General features: G+C 47.8%; 2 protein-coding genes across 3 annotated transcripts; one reads left to right on the top strand and one right to left on the bottom strand.

The window, feature by feature from the left end:
* The first annotated feature begins 1,753 nt into the window (after nt 1–1,753).
* Nucleotides 1,754–6,244, top strand: LOC125545638 (putative RNA polymerase II subunit B1 CTD phosphatase RPAP2 homolog). Of its 2 annotated transcripts, none has more exons than XR_007300128.1 (6): nt 1,754–2,470; nt 3,210–4,091; nt 4,180–4,388; nt 4,471–4,734; nt 4,843–4,920; nt 5,319–5,456. XR_007300128.1 is itself a non-coding variant. In XM_048709657.1 (6 exons), the coding sequence occupies exons 1-6, from the start codon at nt 1,765–1,767 to the stop codon at nt 5,658–5,660; spliced, it is 2,316 nt and encodes a 771-aa protein (XP_048565614.1). In that variant the 5' UTR covers nt 1,755–1,764; the 3' UTR covers nt 5,661–6,244. The 2 variants fall into 2 exon arrangements, 1 of the variants encoding a protein (XP_048565614.1); XM_048709657.1 differs by lacking the exon at nt 4,843–4,920 and adding an exon at nt 5,562–6,244 and having other exon boundaries at nt 1,755–2,470; nt 5,319–5,474.
* Nucleotides 6,245–6,907: 663 nt separating this feature from the next.
* On the bottom strand, nt 6,908–9,324 carry LOC125545652 (probable protein phosphatase 2C 47). Its single transcript, XM_048709668.1, has 4 exons — nt 8,986–9,324; nt 8,125–8,316; nt 7,723–7,958; nt 6,908–7,621 (listed from the first exon to the last, which is right to left on the bottom strand). Exons 1-4 carry the CDS (start codon nt 9,136–9,138, stop codon nt 7,048–7,050), a joined length of 1,155 nt encoding a protein of 384 aa, XP_048565625.1. The 5' UTR covers nt 9,139–9,324; the 3' UTR covers nt 6,908–7,047.
* Between the last annotated feature and the right edge of the window lie 4,199 nt (nt 9,325–13,523).

The following is a 13,523-nucleotide window of genomic DNA, read 5'->3' as shown; positions in this document are numbered from 1 at the left end:
TGCAACAAGTCGTCAAATAGGAGATATTGCAATAAACATCAAATAGGTCCCTGGCGTGTAGTCCTTGTTTTTGAAAAAAAAATATTCATACCCGCAACCATTACAAGTACAATGCTTTGAATACAGAATTTAGGAAACTACGAAGTAGCTACTATAATTAAGAATTACAATGAAACCTTTTGGAGTCATCTTCTCCATAATACCAAACTATCATTCTATGCAACACGAAATATTACCAAGACTTCAAAACTGCCAATGGATTGAAGCAACGATGATGTTGCTTGTTTGCCCGCACGAACTTTACAGCTAATAAAGGTTTCTAAAGTTCCCTAAAAAATATGAAGGCCTTTGAAAGCCCCTGGAGTTGCCCTTCCAAAAAGATGGAAAACTTTTAAGCTGTGAATGTGCATGGAACGATTCTCTAGGAGTGCAGGCCATTGAACAAATCGTCATCATAATATCAAAGGAAGATTTCAGCTCCACAGAGAATCAAACTAATAAAAAAAGGAAAACATTCGGGTTAATCCAGATGATTTCTTGTCTCCGTAAACCGCATCCTATGCGCACCACGTGTCCCCTGCGTGGCCACCACCACTCCATCTCAGCCTTATCTACTCGCCGTGTGTCTTCTGCATCCCTTTTCTTCTTTTCCCCTTTTCATCCTCACGCGACACTACCAGAGAAGAGCTGAAAGAGGCCATCCATCCCATGGCGAGCACCCCCAACAAACCTGGGAACCGGAAGTGGACACCGTCGATGGCCTTATAATGCTACTCTGTTCCAACACCGCCCCTGTTGCAAACATAGGGCGAAGCAGCCACCCTACTACCATGGCTCGCAGGAGTCGCAACCGCTATTGATGCAAGCAGGTGAAGGTCGACATTGGCAACGCTACGACACGGTTGCAGCAAGGTCGGCGGGAGGGCATCTCTGGCCAGCACGGCTGTAAGGTTCCCGCTCGCCACTGCCACTCCACGCTGCAATCCATGTGTTTTGCAGCCGCACCATTGCCGTGACGGACCATCTCCCTCAACTCCGACCGTCGTCACCGGCGGTGCTGCGTTGCAACGCGACTGGCGCTACCAGTGAAAGAGGCTCCGGTGAGCATGCCTGATGCTGCAGCTTTTTTGCAACAACACCACTGCTACTCTAAGGGTAGTCGTGCGGCTGGTCGGAACGGTGCGTCGGGCCATCTCCCTCAACTCCGGCGGAAGCATAGACGACGCTGCAATGGAGCTTCGCCGGACTCCGTCGATGCTGCGTTGGAGCTTCGCTGGGTTGCACCGGAGCTTCGCCGGATTCTGTCGGTGCTGCGTTGGAGCTTCCCTGGGGCTGCAATGGAACTTCACCGGACTCCGTCGGTGCTGTGTTGGAGCTATAGACACGTTGCACTGTGCTGCAGTGGAGTTTGCCGGGGTTGCCAGTAGCGCTGCGTTGAAGCTGGTCTGCTGCCGTGGCGTTAGTGCATCGAATGGCCATCAACACGTTGATCTAACGGCTGGGTAGGCGGATGATTTCATAGACAAATCATCCGGCTGATTCGTATCGTGCGCCATAAAGACACACGATACACTATATCTTTTGAGACAAAATAACACGATACACTAACATAAACTTACTAGACCGCAAACCCAAATTGCATGGGCCAATTTTCATCTTACCCGTCCACACAGCCCCCAGCCCACAACAGCACCATCCTGTGGGCCCAACTACAAGAACCGCCATACCCCGCCATCGCCCCCAAAATAGCCCAACCAAAAACACATGCGCAATAATCTGCCGTCTGCCGTCTGCTTCGACCCACGCTTGTCTCCCTCCCCAAATCTCCAAACTCTCTCTAGTCCCCACCACAACCCCCTCCCCATGGCGACGGCCGCCGCCGCCAGGCCGGCGGCGAGGACGACGGTGAACGTGGCCGGGGCCGTGTACCGCGTGCAGCTGGCCCTCCTCGACGGCGCGGCGGCCTCCAACGAGCCCCTCCTCCACGCGGCCGCCGCGGTGCTCTCCCGCGCCGACTACGACGACGTCGTCACCGAGCGCTCCATCGCCGAGGCGTGCGGCCACCCCGCGTGCACCAGCCCCCTCCCCGACCCCGCCAACCCCAAGGCGGCGCCGCGGTTCCACATCTCCCTCCGCGAGCACCGCGTCTACGACCTCGAGGAGGCCCGCAAGTTCTGCTCCGAGCGCTGCCTCGTCGCCTCCGCGGCCTTCGCGGCCTCGCTCCCGCCCGACCGCCCCTTCGGGATCCCGCCCAACAGGCTGGACGCCCTCGCCGCGCTCTTCGAGGGCAGCGGGGCCGGGCCGGGGCTAGGGTTTCGGGCGGACGGCGGGAAGAAGGAGGACGAGGGGAGGAAGGTGGAGATTGTGGAGAAGGAGGCGCCTGGGCCTGGCGAGGTGACGCTGCAGGAGTGGATTGGGCCGTCGGGCGCCATTGAGGGCTATGTGCCCCGCCATCACCCCATTCAAGAAGGTGATTGTTTCATGCTGAACTCTGTTATTTACTTTGCGAATTTTTGTAGTCTAGATGTTCATTCTTGCATTTGATTATGCTGCCATTGGTTGACGGGAGGACAATAGGGTTGTTGAGAATAGCTGAGGCATTTTATTGTCTTTGGGTGCTGGGAGTTTTATGTGGATTGATCTGAATAAGCGAGATATTTTATCGTCTCAGGGTGCAGAGTTCTGTCATTCTATGTGGATGTATGGCAAGCCATTGCAATTGAAATATACGGGCTATGTGATATTAGAATGTAGAATTAGCCTCCAACCAGATGAATACATGCAATCCTGGCTATATTTTCAAATTTTGTTGTATCTACAATAAAACTAAGTGGGAGCTTGTTGGTTATTACAACTGTCAAGGGCGTTTTTTGCGGGGCAGGTCGCTGGCAATGGGGCAAACCTGCCTTGCGACCACCTTTAGGAATTTAGAGGAAGAGGTGACTCGGAGTCGTCTTCTTTAGAAATTTCAGGTTCTTAAAAGTTGAACACAAGATATAAAATCAGTTTTTGTTAGTGGTACATCCTGTTGGTTGGTTCTATTCAATAATGTTGTAGAGACTGGTGTAATAAATGTTATAATAGTGACAGTAGTTTTACTTGCAGGCACATTACTGTACGTGAAAGGATGCTTATCTCATTCCCTTTGTTCGGCTTGTCTTAAGTTTCGAACAATTGAAGAAACAGTGAGCTTGTGTTCTGTATTTCAGGGCCAATGCCACAGGCTAAACAGGGCAAAGCTAGTAGAGCTGAGCTGTCCGGGAGTAAGAACCTGAATTCTGGGGCTGCTGTTCCTGGCGAACATAGCATGGCAGTTTCATCTTCAGTTGAAGCACAAGTGGGCTCTGAAGATATAGCTAAAAAAATTGATGACATGGTCCTTCATGAGAGCACAAAAACGAAGGAAAAAGAAGTAGATAAAGCCCTATCAAAGATTTTCCAACAGGATGAAGATACGGATATGTTATTGCCTTGCATAACTGATTCCATTGCGAAGCAACTAGAGCATGTAGTTTTGGAAGAGAGAAATGACAAGAAGAAAAAGAAATCAACTAGAGCATCACCAAGGGCATACAAGAGTAAGCCTGCAAGAAAACCCGCTGGAAGTAATCGCCATGAAGTAGGCTTTACTAGCACAATCATTATGGGGGATCCTGCTTCGGCAAAGATGGATCAAGGGCCTTTGGGTCAATATGACTTCTCAAGTTCCATCCTCATCGATAATCAGCCCTCATCATCTCAATACACAGTAAGAGATTCAATGCATACTTACACTGAACAACTACACAAAGAATTCGGTAAAGCAGTGGACCTTGAAAAAAATGGGACAAGTGACGAGAAGGTTAGTGCTGCACTAAAATCTTCACTGAAGGCTGTAGGGTCTAAGAACAGAAGTCAGTCTGTAACATGGGCAGATGATAAGAGCATCTTAGAAGCAAGCAAAGCATATGACATCGATTCAGATGCTAAAAATCTATCTATGGAGGACATTGACAGTTCACTAAGGCGTGAATCTGCAGAGGCTTGTGCATCAGCCCTTATTGAAGCTGCAGGAGCTATTTCTTCAGGCACATCGGAAGTGGAAGATGCAGGTGAACATATTTTCTGTAACCTTGTGATCCTTTGATATGCAATACTCTTATGTAGTTGATAAAATGACCTGAAGCTTCCTGAATACAGTTTCAAAGGCAGGGATCATCATATTGCCTGACACGCTTCACCAGAAACAGTTCGAGAATGTCCATGGCAAAGATACAATGGAAAAGGTAGTATCTGAAACAGATGGTGATGTTGTGAAGTGGCCAACAAAGACTGTGCTTCTGGACACTGACATGTTTGAAGTTGATGATTCTTGGCACGACACACCGCCAGAAGGTTTCAGTTTAACAGTAAGCATTTTTGAGAGAAAGTGGTAGTTTTGTTTATTTTAATTCATTTTGAAATTTAGCAATGACATGCATATCTTTTCAGCTGTCTGCTTTTGCAACAATGTGGACCACAATATTTGGATGGATATCCCGGTCATCTTTAGCCTATGTATACATGCTTGATGACAGTTCTGTGGAAGAGATGTTGATTTCTAATGGGAGAGAGTATCCTGAGAAGCGAGTTTCGAAAGATAGCCAATCATCTGAAATTAAAAGAGCTTTAGCTTCTTGCATTTCTAATGCACTGCCGGTACTTGTATCAAACATGAGGATGCAAATCCCAGTTTCAAAGTTGGAGACTACTCTGGTATGAATTAATATACTCTGAGTGAGTTTATTGCCTGATTTACAGTTGGTCCAAATATATACTTTGCTACCTGGAGTCCTAAACTTACTTGCATATCAATGTTTTTAGGCTTATTACTAGCTGGAACAGAATACCGATCACTACTATCAGCAAACAACAGCCGAGTACATTTGAGAAATTACTCTGGTAGAGTTGGGATTCCATATTTCTTTATACAATATAAAATGGGTAGAATGTGCATATTTCTTTACTAGATAGAGATAAGACTAGTTGCACCTGTGTATGTCCTCATTGGCTAGTGTTTGTTTGTATCTGTCTTCTCCTATACTTGGAACCTCTGCTGCATTCTTTTCCTGGCTAACATCAACTCAGCATAAAAGAAAAGATAGGTTAGCTTGATGCTAGTATCTGATACTCCCTCCGATCCATGTTAATTGTCACTGATTTAGTACAACTACTAAATCAGCGACAATTAATATGGATCGGAGGGAGCAACTATTTTGCCCCTCACTTGCAGAGCCATTTGTTTCTGCTTGCACCATGCTTTTGGATAATCGAATGAGAGTATCTGGTTGCCACTACAGGGATACTTGATTGACACAATGTCACTTGTTGACGCACTGCCTGCTCTGAGATCAAGGCAATGGCAACTGTTGGTTCTTGTTCTACTCGACGCACTCTCTGTGCACCAGCTTCCTGCTCTTGCTCCAGTGATCTCAGACTCAAAGCTCGTGCAGAAGGTGGCGTTTCTTTTCCGTACCTCTCTGGTATGCAAATACAAGGATGCCTATGTGTTTCTTGACTGTTTTTCCTTGTGCATACTGCAGATCCTAAACTCGGCTCAGGTTAGCAGAGAGGAGTACGACTCCATGGTCGACCTCATCCTCCCTTTCGGAAGATCCGCCGTGACGCCCATGTCAAGTTAACCCGTCCAAGAAGTGCACCATAGTGGACAGTAACAATTCTACACCGCGCGCAGGATTCGGATATGTATGTCCACTCAGCAGAGTAGATAGAAGTCGTCCCGTATCAGCATCAGCGGCATGACATGCGACTCAAATACCGCCACAGTGACAGCCCCCATCGGCTTGCTATCTACTAGAACATCACAAATCTTGCTGCTTTACCATTGCTTGTTGTGTGTTTCTCTCGCGTTGCTGTCAGCTCTCGTGGATTTCACCTTTAGCCCGGAGGGGAGAGAGCAAAAGATAACTGCCACGAGAGCTATGGCCAGCAGCATCACATCGTAGTGTATCATATCACCACGGGCTTGCGTTCTCGCTCGTCGTAGTGCGTCTGTAGCTGTAGCTGTTGTTACCTGTAACCATTTGACTCTTGTGGGTAGGCGGCCTGGCCCATCCGTGTGTCACCTGACTGGCCGAGCGCTGGGGCAGGCCAGTGACTGGTCGATGCCGACGGCGGACCGCCGTCGCTGTATGGCTCAATACAACATTTGTGCATTGCCTATCACCTTCCCTTCCGTGGTCAAATGCAGCGGCTCTTTCTTCTAGCTCTCGTTTTCTGGACTATGCAGCTGTGTATGCGTGGGTGGTGCAGGTGCATTGAACCCACCTGCTATCGCTGCAGCTGATTTTTAGGTGTCTCATCAGATTTATGAAAGACAGGCTTCGGAAAGGTAGTAGAATTCTTCTTGACGACTAGGGGTTGTGTTAGGGAAAAAAAAGGGAGCTGTGGGTTAGGTGAGTGAGGGGGCGTGTCTGGTGGTGCTGGTGCCAGCCATTCCACCACCACGGCTAACTTGCCGGCGCGGATCGAGATAGTGGTATGTTCTGCTAAATTTACCTCTACCGCTAAGTCTTGTCTGGCTTCATTCACTCACCACGGCACCTGCTACTCTACGATCTCTAGTTGATGATGAAGCATCGATCCTAATTTTTCACGAAGAGTTATTTTATTTTTTCTCTTCCTCTTTTTTGGTGAAAATGACTAATTTTATATCTCTACTCATACGTGGCAAGTGGCAACGGACGCCCCGTTAAACAACACTCACACTTCTCTGAATCGAGTTGACCAGAGCTCAATAGCAGAGCAGGTCCATCCGTGGAGGCAACGGATGTACAACAGCAATGGCGTGAGCAATAACAGCAACGGCAAGAGAAAAAGCACAGGAAACAATGGGAGAATGCCCTACAGAAACTGCCGGGCTAGCGCCTGAAAAAATGGTAGTAGGAACTAAAAGGGAAGTGGCAGTTACGATTCCTCGACCGATGTCAGCATATTTACAGCGTGGGAACGAACCGACCAGCAGCACTAGGTAGGGAGCAGGAGCAGAGCAGGCATCTCAAGCTAGAGCTAGCGGTCAGTCTCCAGCCAGCTCCTCAGGTTGCACAGGGCCTCCGCCGACAGGCCCTTGCAGCTCCGCGGCCTCGCCGCCGCGGCAGCGGGGGGCGGCGGCGGCGACCCGAGCTCCGACCCGAAGCACACCACGATGACGGTGAGGTTGTCGGCCGTCTCGAGCCGCTTGGCCTCCATGACGAGCTCCCGCGCGCACCGCTCGGGGTCGTCGTGCTGCCGCAGGCCGCGCCGGACCACGCTCACCGCGTGCTGGCTCGTCATCACGTCCCAGATCCCGTCGCACCCCATGATGAGGAACTCGTCGTCCTCGCTCAGCGTCGCCTGCTGGAACTCGGGCTCCGCGATGAGGGGCGACGTGGAGCAGTCGGGCACCTTCATGTCCCAGTCGCCCAGGGCGCGCGTCACTGAGAGCACCCCGTTGAGGTACCCGTCCTCGATGTACCCACCGGAGGCGGCCACCCTCTCGCACTCCTCGGCGTAGTTTGCCCTGTGGTCTCGAGACATCTCCATCGCTATGCCTCTCCGGCAGAGGACCGCTCGGCAGTCGCCGGTGTTCGCAACCAACAGTTGCCTGCAAGTCAGGTCAGACACTCGACTGAGCATGCACGCTGAAGCAAGAAAATTGAGATCAGTTCTACATACTGAGGCTGCTTCTAGTGAAGCACATCTTACCTCCCAAAGACTAATGCTGCGAGTGCCGTAGTTCCGGAGGAGCGGCTGATATCTAAATTGTCAGCCAGGGCAAGATCGGCTTGCAAGAACGCGCTCCGAATACATTCCTCGACGGACTGAAGGTATATATCATCCACTTGCAATGCTTGTGGGAACTCTCTATCCTCAAACAGGAACCTCATGGCATGCCTTTTCATGTAGGCTGCAGCATCCGGACCCCCATGGCCATCAAAGACCTACATACAAGCAGAGGAAACAAGATGATCCATTTAGGCACAGTTGCTGTGGAGAAAATGCAGCAATCAAATACTCCCTCCGTAAAGAAATATAAGAGCGTTTGGATCACTACAGCTCTTGTATTTCTTTGCGGAGGGAGTACACAATAATCACTTACTGACTTACCCCATAGAAGGCGCTAGGTAGAGGGCACACCAACAGCGAGCCAAGATGAGCTGAAAGATCATCTATCCGGATGTGTTCATCTTCCATGTACCTCCTAGGTCCGATATCAGCAAAGCTTCCAGACCGAATATTGGGTACAAACTGTAGTGTCTCAGCGGACACGCTCGTCGCACCATCGGTGTTCGCCAATCCCTATACCAAACGTGAAACGTTACCACCATGTTTCTTGGATTCGAAACAAATACAATCAAGATAAGCTTTTCTCCATAGTCTACTAAACTGACATGATTAAAAGCCCGGACTACTTGTGTACCAAAATGGTCTAAATCGTTTCGTCGTCAGATGACACATATTTGCAGCACAAACCTGATATTGTCTGACTTGATTGAGAAGAAACAGCACTTTGCAAAAGCACATATGCTACTACGATTCAACAACTCTACACACTACACAAATGGCTCCAATAATTAGAGCACCCACCTTCTCTGTGGCCTACAACCACCACCACACCACCCTAGAACCAGAACCCTCTAAAAGGGAGCTACTTTTTCTATGAAAGGGTGTCAGACTTTTGCATCCACAAGCAGATAACCATTCCCTGTACTAAGAGGAAGAGAAACCAAACTTCCCTAACCAGTATAAGCAAGCTTCAAGAATAGTATGGCCATAATAATTCATTCACAACAATACATGGAATTTTGAGCTGACTGCTTCCACAAATCTGTTCTAAAAATCAGACAAGAAAGCCTACAGGAGCTACAGCTGATCCGTTGATAAAATTCCCCGATCTCTTTGGGGATATACGGTCTCAGGACGAGCATAGGAGTAAAGAGAGGGAGGAGTCTTAGCGGCGGGACTCACCATGCGAGGCAGCTCGACGGCGACCTCCACCTCCACCTCCACCTCCGGCACGGCGACCGCCGACATCCCGGCCCCCTTGGCGACGCACCGGCGGTACTGCACCTCCAGAACCGGCGCGGGCTGCTGATGCATCACCTCCGCCTCGGCCACCATCTCCGCAGACCCCGACACGCCGTCTCTCCGGCCAGCGACCAGAAGGGAAAGAAAGGGGAAATCTTCCAACTAAGACAACCGCTCGATCCGTGCCGACGAGGGGAGCGAGAAGAGTCTACGGAGGATGTCGCCTTTCCAGCGATCTCGGTGGATTCTAGGACACGGTTTTCTTGATCTGGGCAGGGGAAGAAGAAATGGGTAGAGAGGACGAGGGTGGTTGGCTTTTATCCCGTGCTACTTGCTTGCCCCTGTGTGGAGGGGGTACCGGCGGCGACCGGTGCGTGGGCGGGCGGGCGACCGGTGCGTGGGCGGGCGGGCGACCGGTGCGTGGCGGTCGGCGTGCACGCGGCTGATGCACGGACACGTGGATGCCGACCTCAGCACATGATTCATTTCCCCTCTCCCTCTCCCCACTCTCTCTGATTTGGGTGTTGGAGTAAGCGAGAACGTTTATTCAACACAAAGTTAATGATAATAAAAGTGAGTATTATGCTTGCATAAAAATTAGATATAACGGGTAGGTGTGTTCATATTTGATTCTGATGTACAAAAGTAGCATGGAAATTTGCAATGATTTGTGTAGGAAAGATTGTCATGCTTATATTTTGCGGCTTAAGGTTGAGTTTGGCATGATAATCTTGTTTTATGTATTATTTTATCAATTTATTCCATTTGGCTATTAACACTTTCTGTTATTTTGACGCATACAGATTAAGCATCCGCAGCTAAATCGAAGCTGGATTGTCGTTTTCTATGTAGAGCTTAACTTGAGCCGCGACATAAATTCAATGCAAGATTGAGTGTTTTATTTGACAAGCAACATGGCATAAATACTGCGTGAAGTTAAATTCAGACAGCAAAACGACAAAATAGAGTCTTCCTACATTCGCTTCTGCGCCATCTTCCATCTATTGCGCTCGTTTGTTCATTTATTCTCAACAACTCCCTCATTTGCCATATATATCTCCTTACCACTCTCGCAGTATGTGTGATAGTGCCTCACTGCCAAACCTTCTTCTTCAAGTGGGGTGATGTTGTTGTTGTCACCTCTGCCACTTCATTTGAATATAATGTGAACATTCGAAAAGTTTACTGGGTAAAAAATTGATTCCCGTGATAGCGGCCATGACGGTGGCCTCCTACTGACGTCGTCATCAACTTTGCCCTTGTGGAGGGGGTTACACTTGCTTTAAGATGTTTGATAGAGCGCTAGGGCTAACAAGGGTTGTAGTGAATGCATCAGTTTACACACTTCATGATTGTGCTCTCCCTTTAAACCGGTTAGAGCTCCTTTGACTCAAATGATCCCGTAGGACTTCTAGAGGGTTTATGTCCTTATGAATTTTCACTGCGATGATCATTTGATTCGCATGATTAAAATCCTTAGGAATTTTCGGAATATAGTACATACTTTTTTAATTCCATAGGATACAAAAATGACATGACACTATATTTCTACGATTTTCGTATTCCTGCATTTTAAAAATCCTGCAAATCAATGATATCCTTAATGTTGGTGCATAAGTTTTATGAGCATCTATCTACTTTTGAACCTTGTGATGTTGTAGATACCGTTCTTGATGCTATTCCTCACAAAGTTACTAATGTGATGAATCATGACTTATGTAAACCTTACACTGATGAAGAGATCAAGGTTGCACTTTTGCGGATGGGACCCACTAAAGCTCCCAGGACGAATGATTTCCCGACCCTCTTCTACCAGACACATTGGGATTTTTTTTTGGGAGAGGAGATTTGTCAGGCTGCCAGGAGCATTTTTGGAAGGGAGGCCTATTCTGACGGTTTTTATGATTAAGTTATTGTTTTCATTCCGAAAGTTGCAAGACCCAAACGACGCAAGAATTTTTGGCCTATTAGCCTTTGCAACATTCTTTACAAAACTGCCTCTAAGGTTTTGGCTAATCATTTGAGGTTGCTTTTACCTGTTGTCATTTATGAATTTCAGAGTGCTTTTGTTCCTAGAAGATTGATTATAGACAATTTCTCTCATTGTTTATGAGTCTCTACATACTACAAGAAAACAACAGACTAACAAACTCTTCTTTGCCATGAAGATTGATATGATAAAAGCATATAATCGTGTTGAGTGGAATTATCTTCGTGGTTGCCTGTCAAAACTTGGTTTTGCCCATGCATGGACCATCTTCGTAATGCGATGTGTTACCAATGTTTGTATGCTATCAGGGTCAATGGAGTGCTCATTGAACTTGTTGCGCCGTTGAGATGTATCCATCAGGGTAATCCAATCAGCCCCTACCTGTTTCTTCTGTGCACTGAAGGCATGTCAAGTTCGTTGCTACAGAAGGAGAATTATGACGTACTACATGGTATTAGGAACGGTCGCTCTGGTCCACCCATTTCAAATCTCCTATTTGTCGATGGTGGCATTTTCCTTGGAAGAAGCAGTATGCGTAGTTGTGACGCCCCCGATTCAATCGTACACTAATCATACATATAAACGTGTACGATCAAGATCAGGGACTCACGGGAAGATATCACAACACAACTCTACAAATAAAGTAAGTCATACAAGAATCATATTATAAGCCAGGGGCCTCGAGGGCTCAAATACAAGAGCTCGATCATAGACGAGTCAGCGGAAGCAACAATATCTGAGTATAGACATAAGTTAAACAAGTTTGCCTTAAGAAGGCTAGCACAAACTGGGATACAGATCGAAAGAGGCGCAGGCCTCCTGCCTGGGATCCTCCTAAACTACTCTTGGTCGTCGTCAGCGGGCTGCACGTAGCAGTAGGCACCTCCCGAGTAGTAGTAGTCGTCATCGACAGTGGCGTCTGGCTCCTGGGCTCTATCGTTTGGTCGCAGCAATCGGGTATAGAAAGGGGGAAAAGGGGGAGCAAAGCAACCATGAGTACTCGTCCAAAGCACTCGCAAGTAAGGAGCTACACTACATATGTATGCATTGGTATCAAATGAAATAAGGGTATCATATGTGGACTGAACTGCAGAATGCCGGAATAAGAGGGGGATAGCTAGTCTTGTCGAAGACTACGCTTCTTGTAACCTCCATCTTGCAGCAGAAGAAGAGAGTAGATGGTAAGTTCACCAAGTAGCATCACATAGCATAATCATAACCGATGATCCTCCCCTCGTCGCCCTGTGAGAGAGCGATCACCAGTTGTATCTGGCACTTGGAAGGGTGTGTTTTAATAAGTATCGGGTTCTAGTTGTCATAAGGTCAAGGTACAACTCCAAGTCGTCCTGTTACCGAAGATCACGGCTATTCGAATATATTAACTTCCCTGCAGGGGTGCACCACATTTCCCAACACGCTCGATCCCCTTTGACCGGACACACTTTCCTAGGTCATGCCCGGCCTCGGAAGATCAATGATACGTCTCCAACGTATCTATAATTTTTGATTGCTCCATGCTATATTATCTACTGTTTTGGACTATATTGGGCTTTATTTTCCACTTTTATATTATTTTTGGGACTAACCTATTTACCGGAGGCCCAGCCCAGAATTGATGTTTTTTGCCTATTTCAGTGTTTCGAAGAAACGGAATATCAAACGGAGTACAAACGGAATGAAACCTTCGGGAACGTGATTTTCTCACCGAACGTGATCCTGGAGACTTGGACCCTACGCCAAGGCATCAGAGAGGCGGTCACGAGGGTGGGGGGCGCGCCCCCTGCCTCATGGGCCCCTCGGAGCTCCACTGACGTACTTCTTCCTCCTATATATACCTACATACCCCCAAACGATCAGAACAGGAGCCAAAAACCTAATTCCACCGCCGCAACTTTCTGTATCCACGAGATCCCATCTTGGGGCCTGTTCCAGAGCTCCGCCGGAGAGGGCCGTCATCATGGAGGGCTTCTACATCATCATAGCCTCTCCGATGAAGTGTGAGTAGTTTACCTCAAACCTTTGGGTCCATAGTTAGTAGCTAGACGGCTTCTTCTCTCTTTTTGGATCTCAATACAAAGTTCTCCCCCTCTCTCGTGGAGATCTATTCGATGTAATCTTCTTTTTGCGGTGTGTTTGTTGAGACCGATGAATTGTGGGTTTATGATCAAGTCTATCTATGAATAATATTTGAATCTTCTCTGAATTCTTTTATGTATGATTGGTTATCTTTGCAAATCTCTTCGAATTATCCGTTTGGTTTGGCCAACTAGATTGGTAGTTCTTGCCATGGGAGAAGTGCTTAGCTTTGGGTTCGATCTTGTGGTGTCCTTTCCCAGTGACAGAAGGGGCAGCAAGGCACGTATTGCATCGTTGCCATCGAGGATAACAAGATGGGGTTTATTTCATATTACATGAATTTATCTCTCTACATCATGTCATCTTGCTTAAAGCGTTACTTTGTTTTTAAATTAATACTCTAGATGCATGC

This window comes from Triticum urartu, chromosome 1, assembly GCF_003073215.2.
Source record: "Triticum urartu cultivar G1812 chromosome 1, Tu2.1, whole genome shotgun sequence".
In the NCBI taxonomy this organism is placed as follows: Eukaryota; Viridiplantae; Streptophyta; class Magnoliopsida; order Poales; family Poaceae; genus Triticum; species Triticum urartu.
Note: the sequence above shows the minus strand (reverse complement) of the source record. Positions and strands in the feature narration are given on the sequence as shown.

Excerpts from the sequence above, each read along its gene's own strand:
- LOC125545638 (XM_048709657.1), top strand. The coding sequence starts at position 1,765 with ATGCGCAATAATCTGCCGTCTGCCGTCTGCTTCGACCCACGCTTGTCT. Across the intron at positions 4,092-4,179 it reads ATCGGAAGTGGAAGATGCAG|TTTCAAAGGCAGGGATCATC; the intron begins GTGAACATATTT and ends TCCTGAATACAG. Across the intron at positions 5,475-5,561 it reads ACTCAAAGCTCGTGCAGAAG|ATCCTAAACTCGGCTCAGGT; the intron begins GTGGCGTTTCTT and ends TGCATACTGCAG.
- LOC125545652 (XM_048709668.1), bottom strand. The coding sequence starts at position 9,138 with ATGGTGGCCGAGGCGGAGGTGATGCATCAGCAGCCCGCGCCGGTTCTG. Across the intron at positions 7,959-8,124 it reads TACCTAGCGCCTTCTATGGG|GTCTTTGATGGCCATGGGGG; the intron begins GTAAGTCAGTAA and ends GCTTGTATGTAG. Across the intron at positions 7,622-7,722 it reads GCAGCATTAGTCTTTGGGAG|GCAACTGTTGGTTGCGAACA; the intron begins GTAAGATGTGCT and ends CCTGACTTGCAG.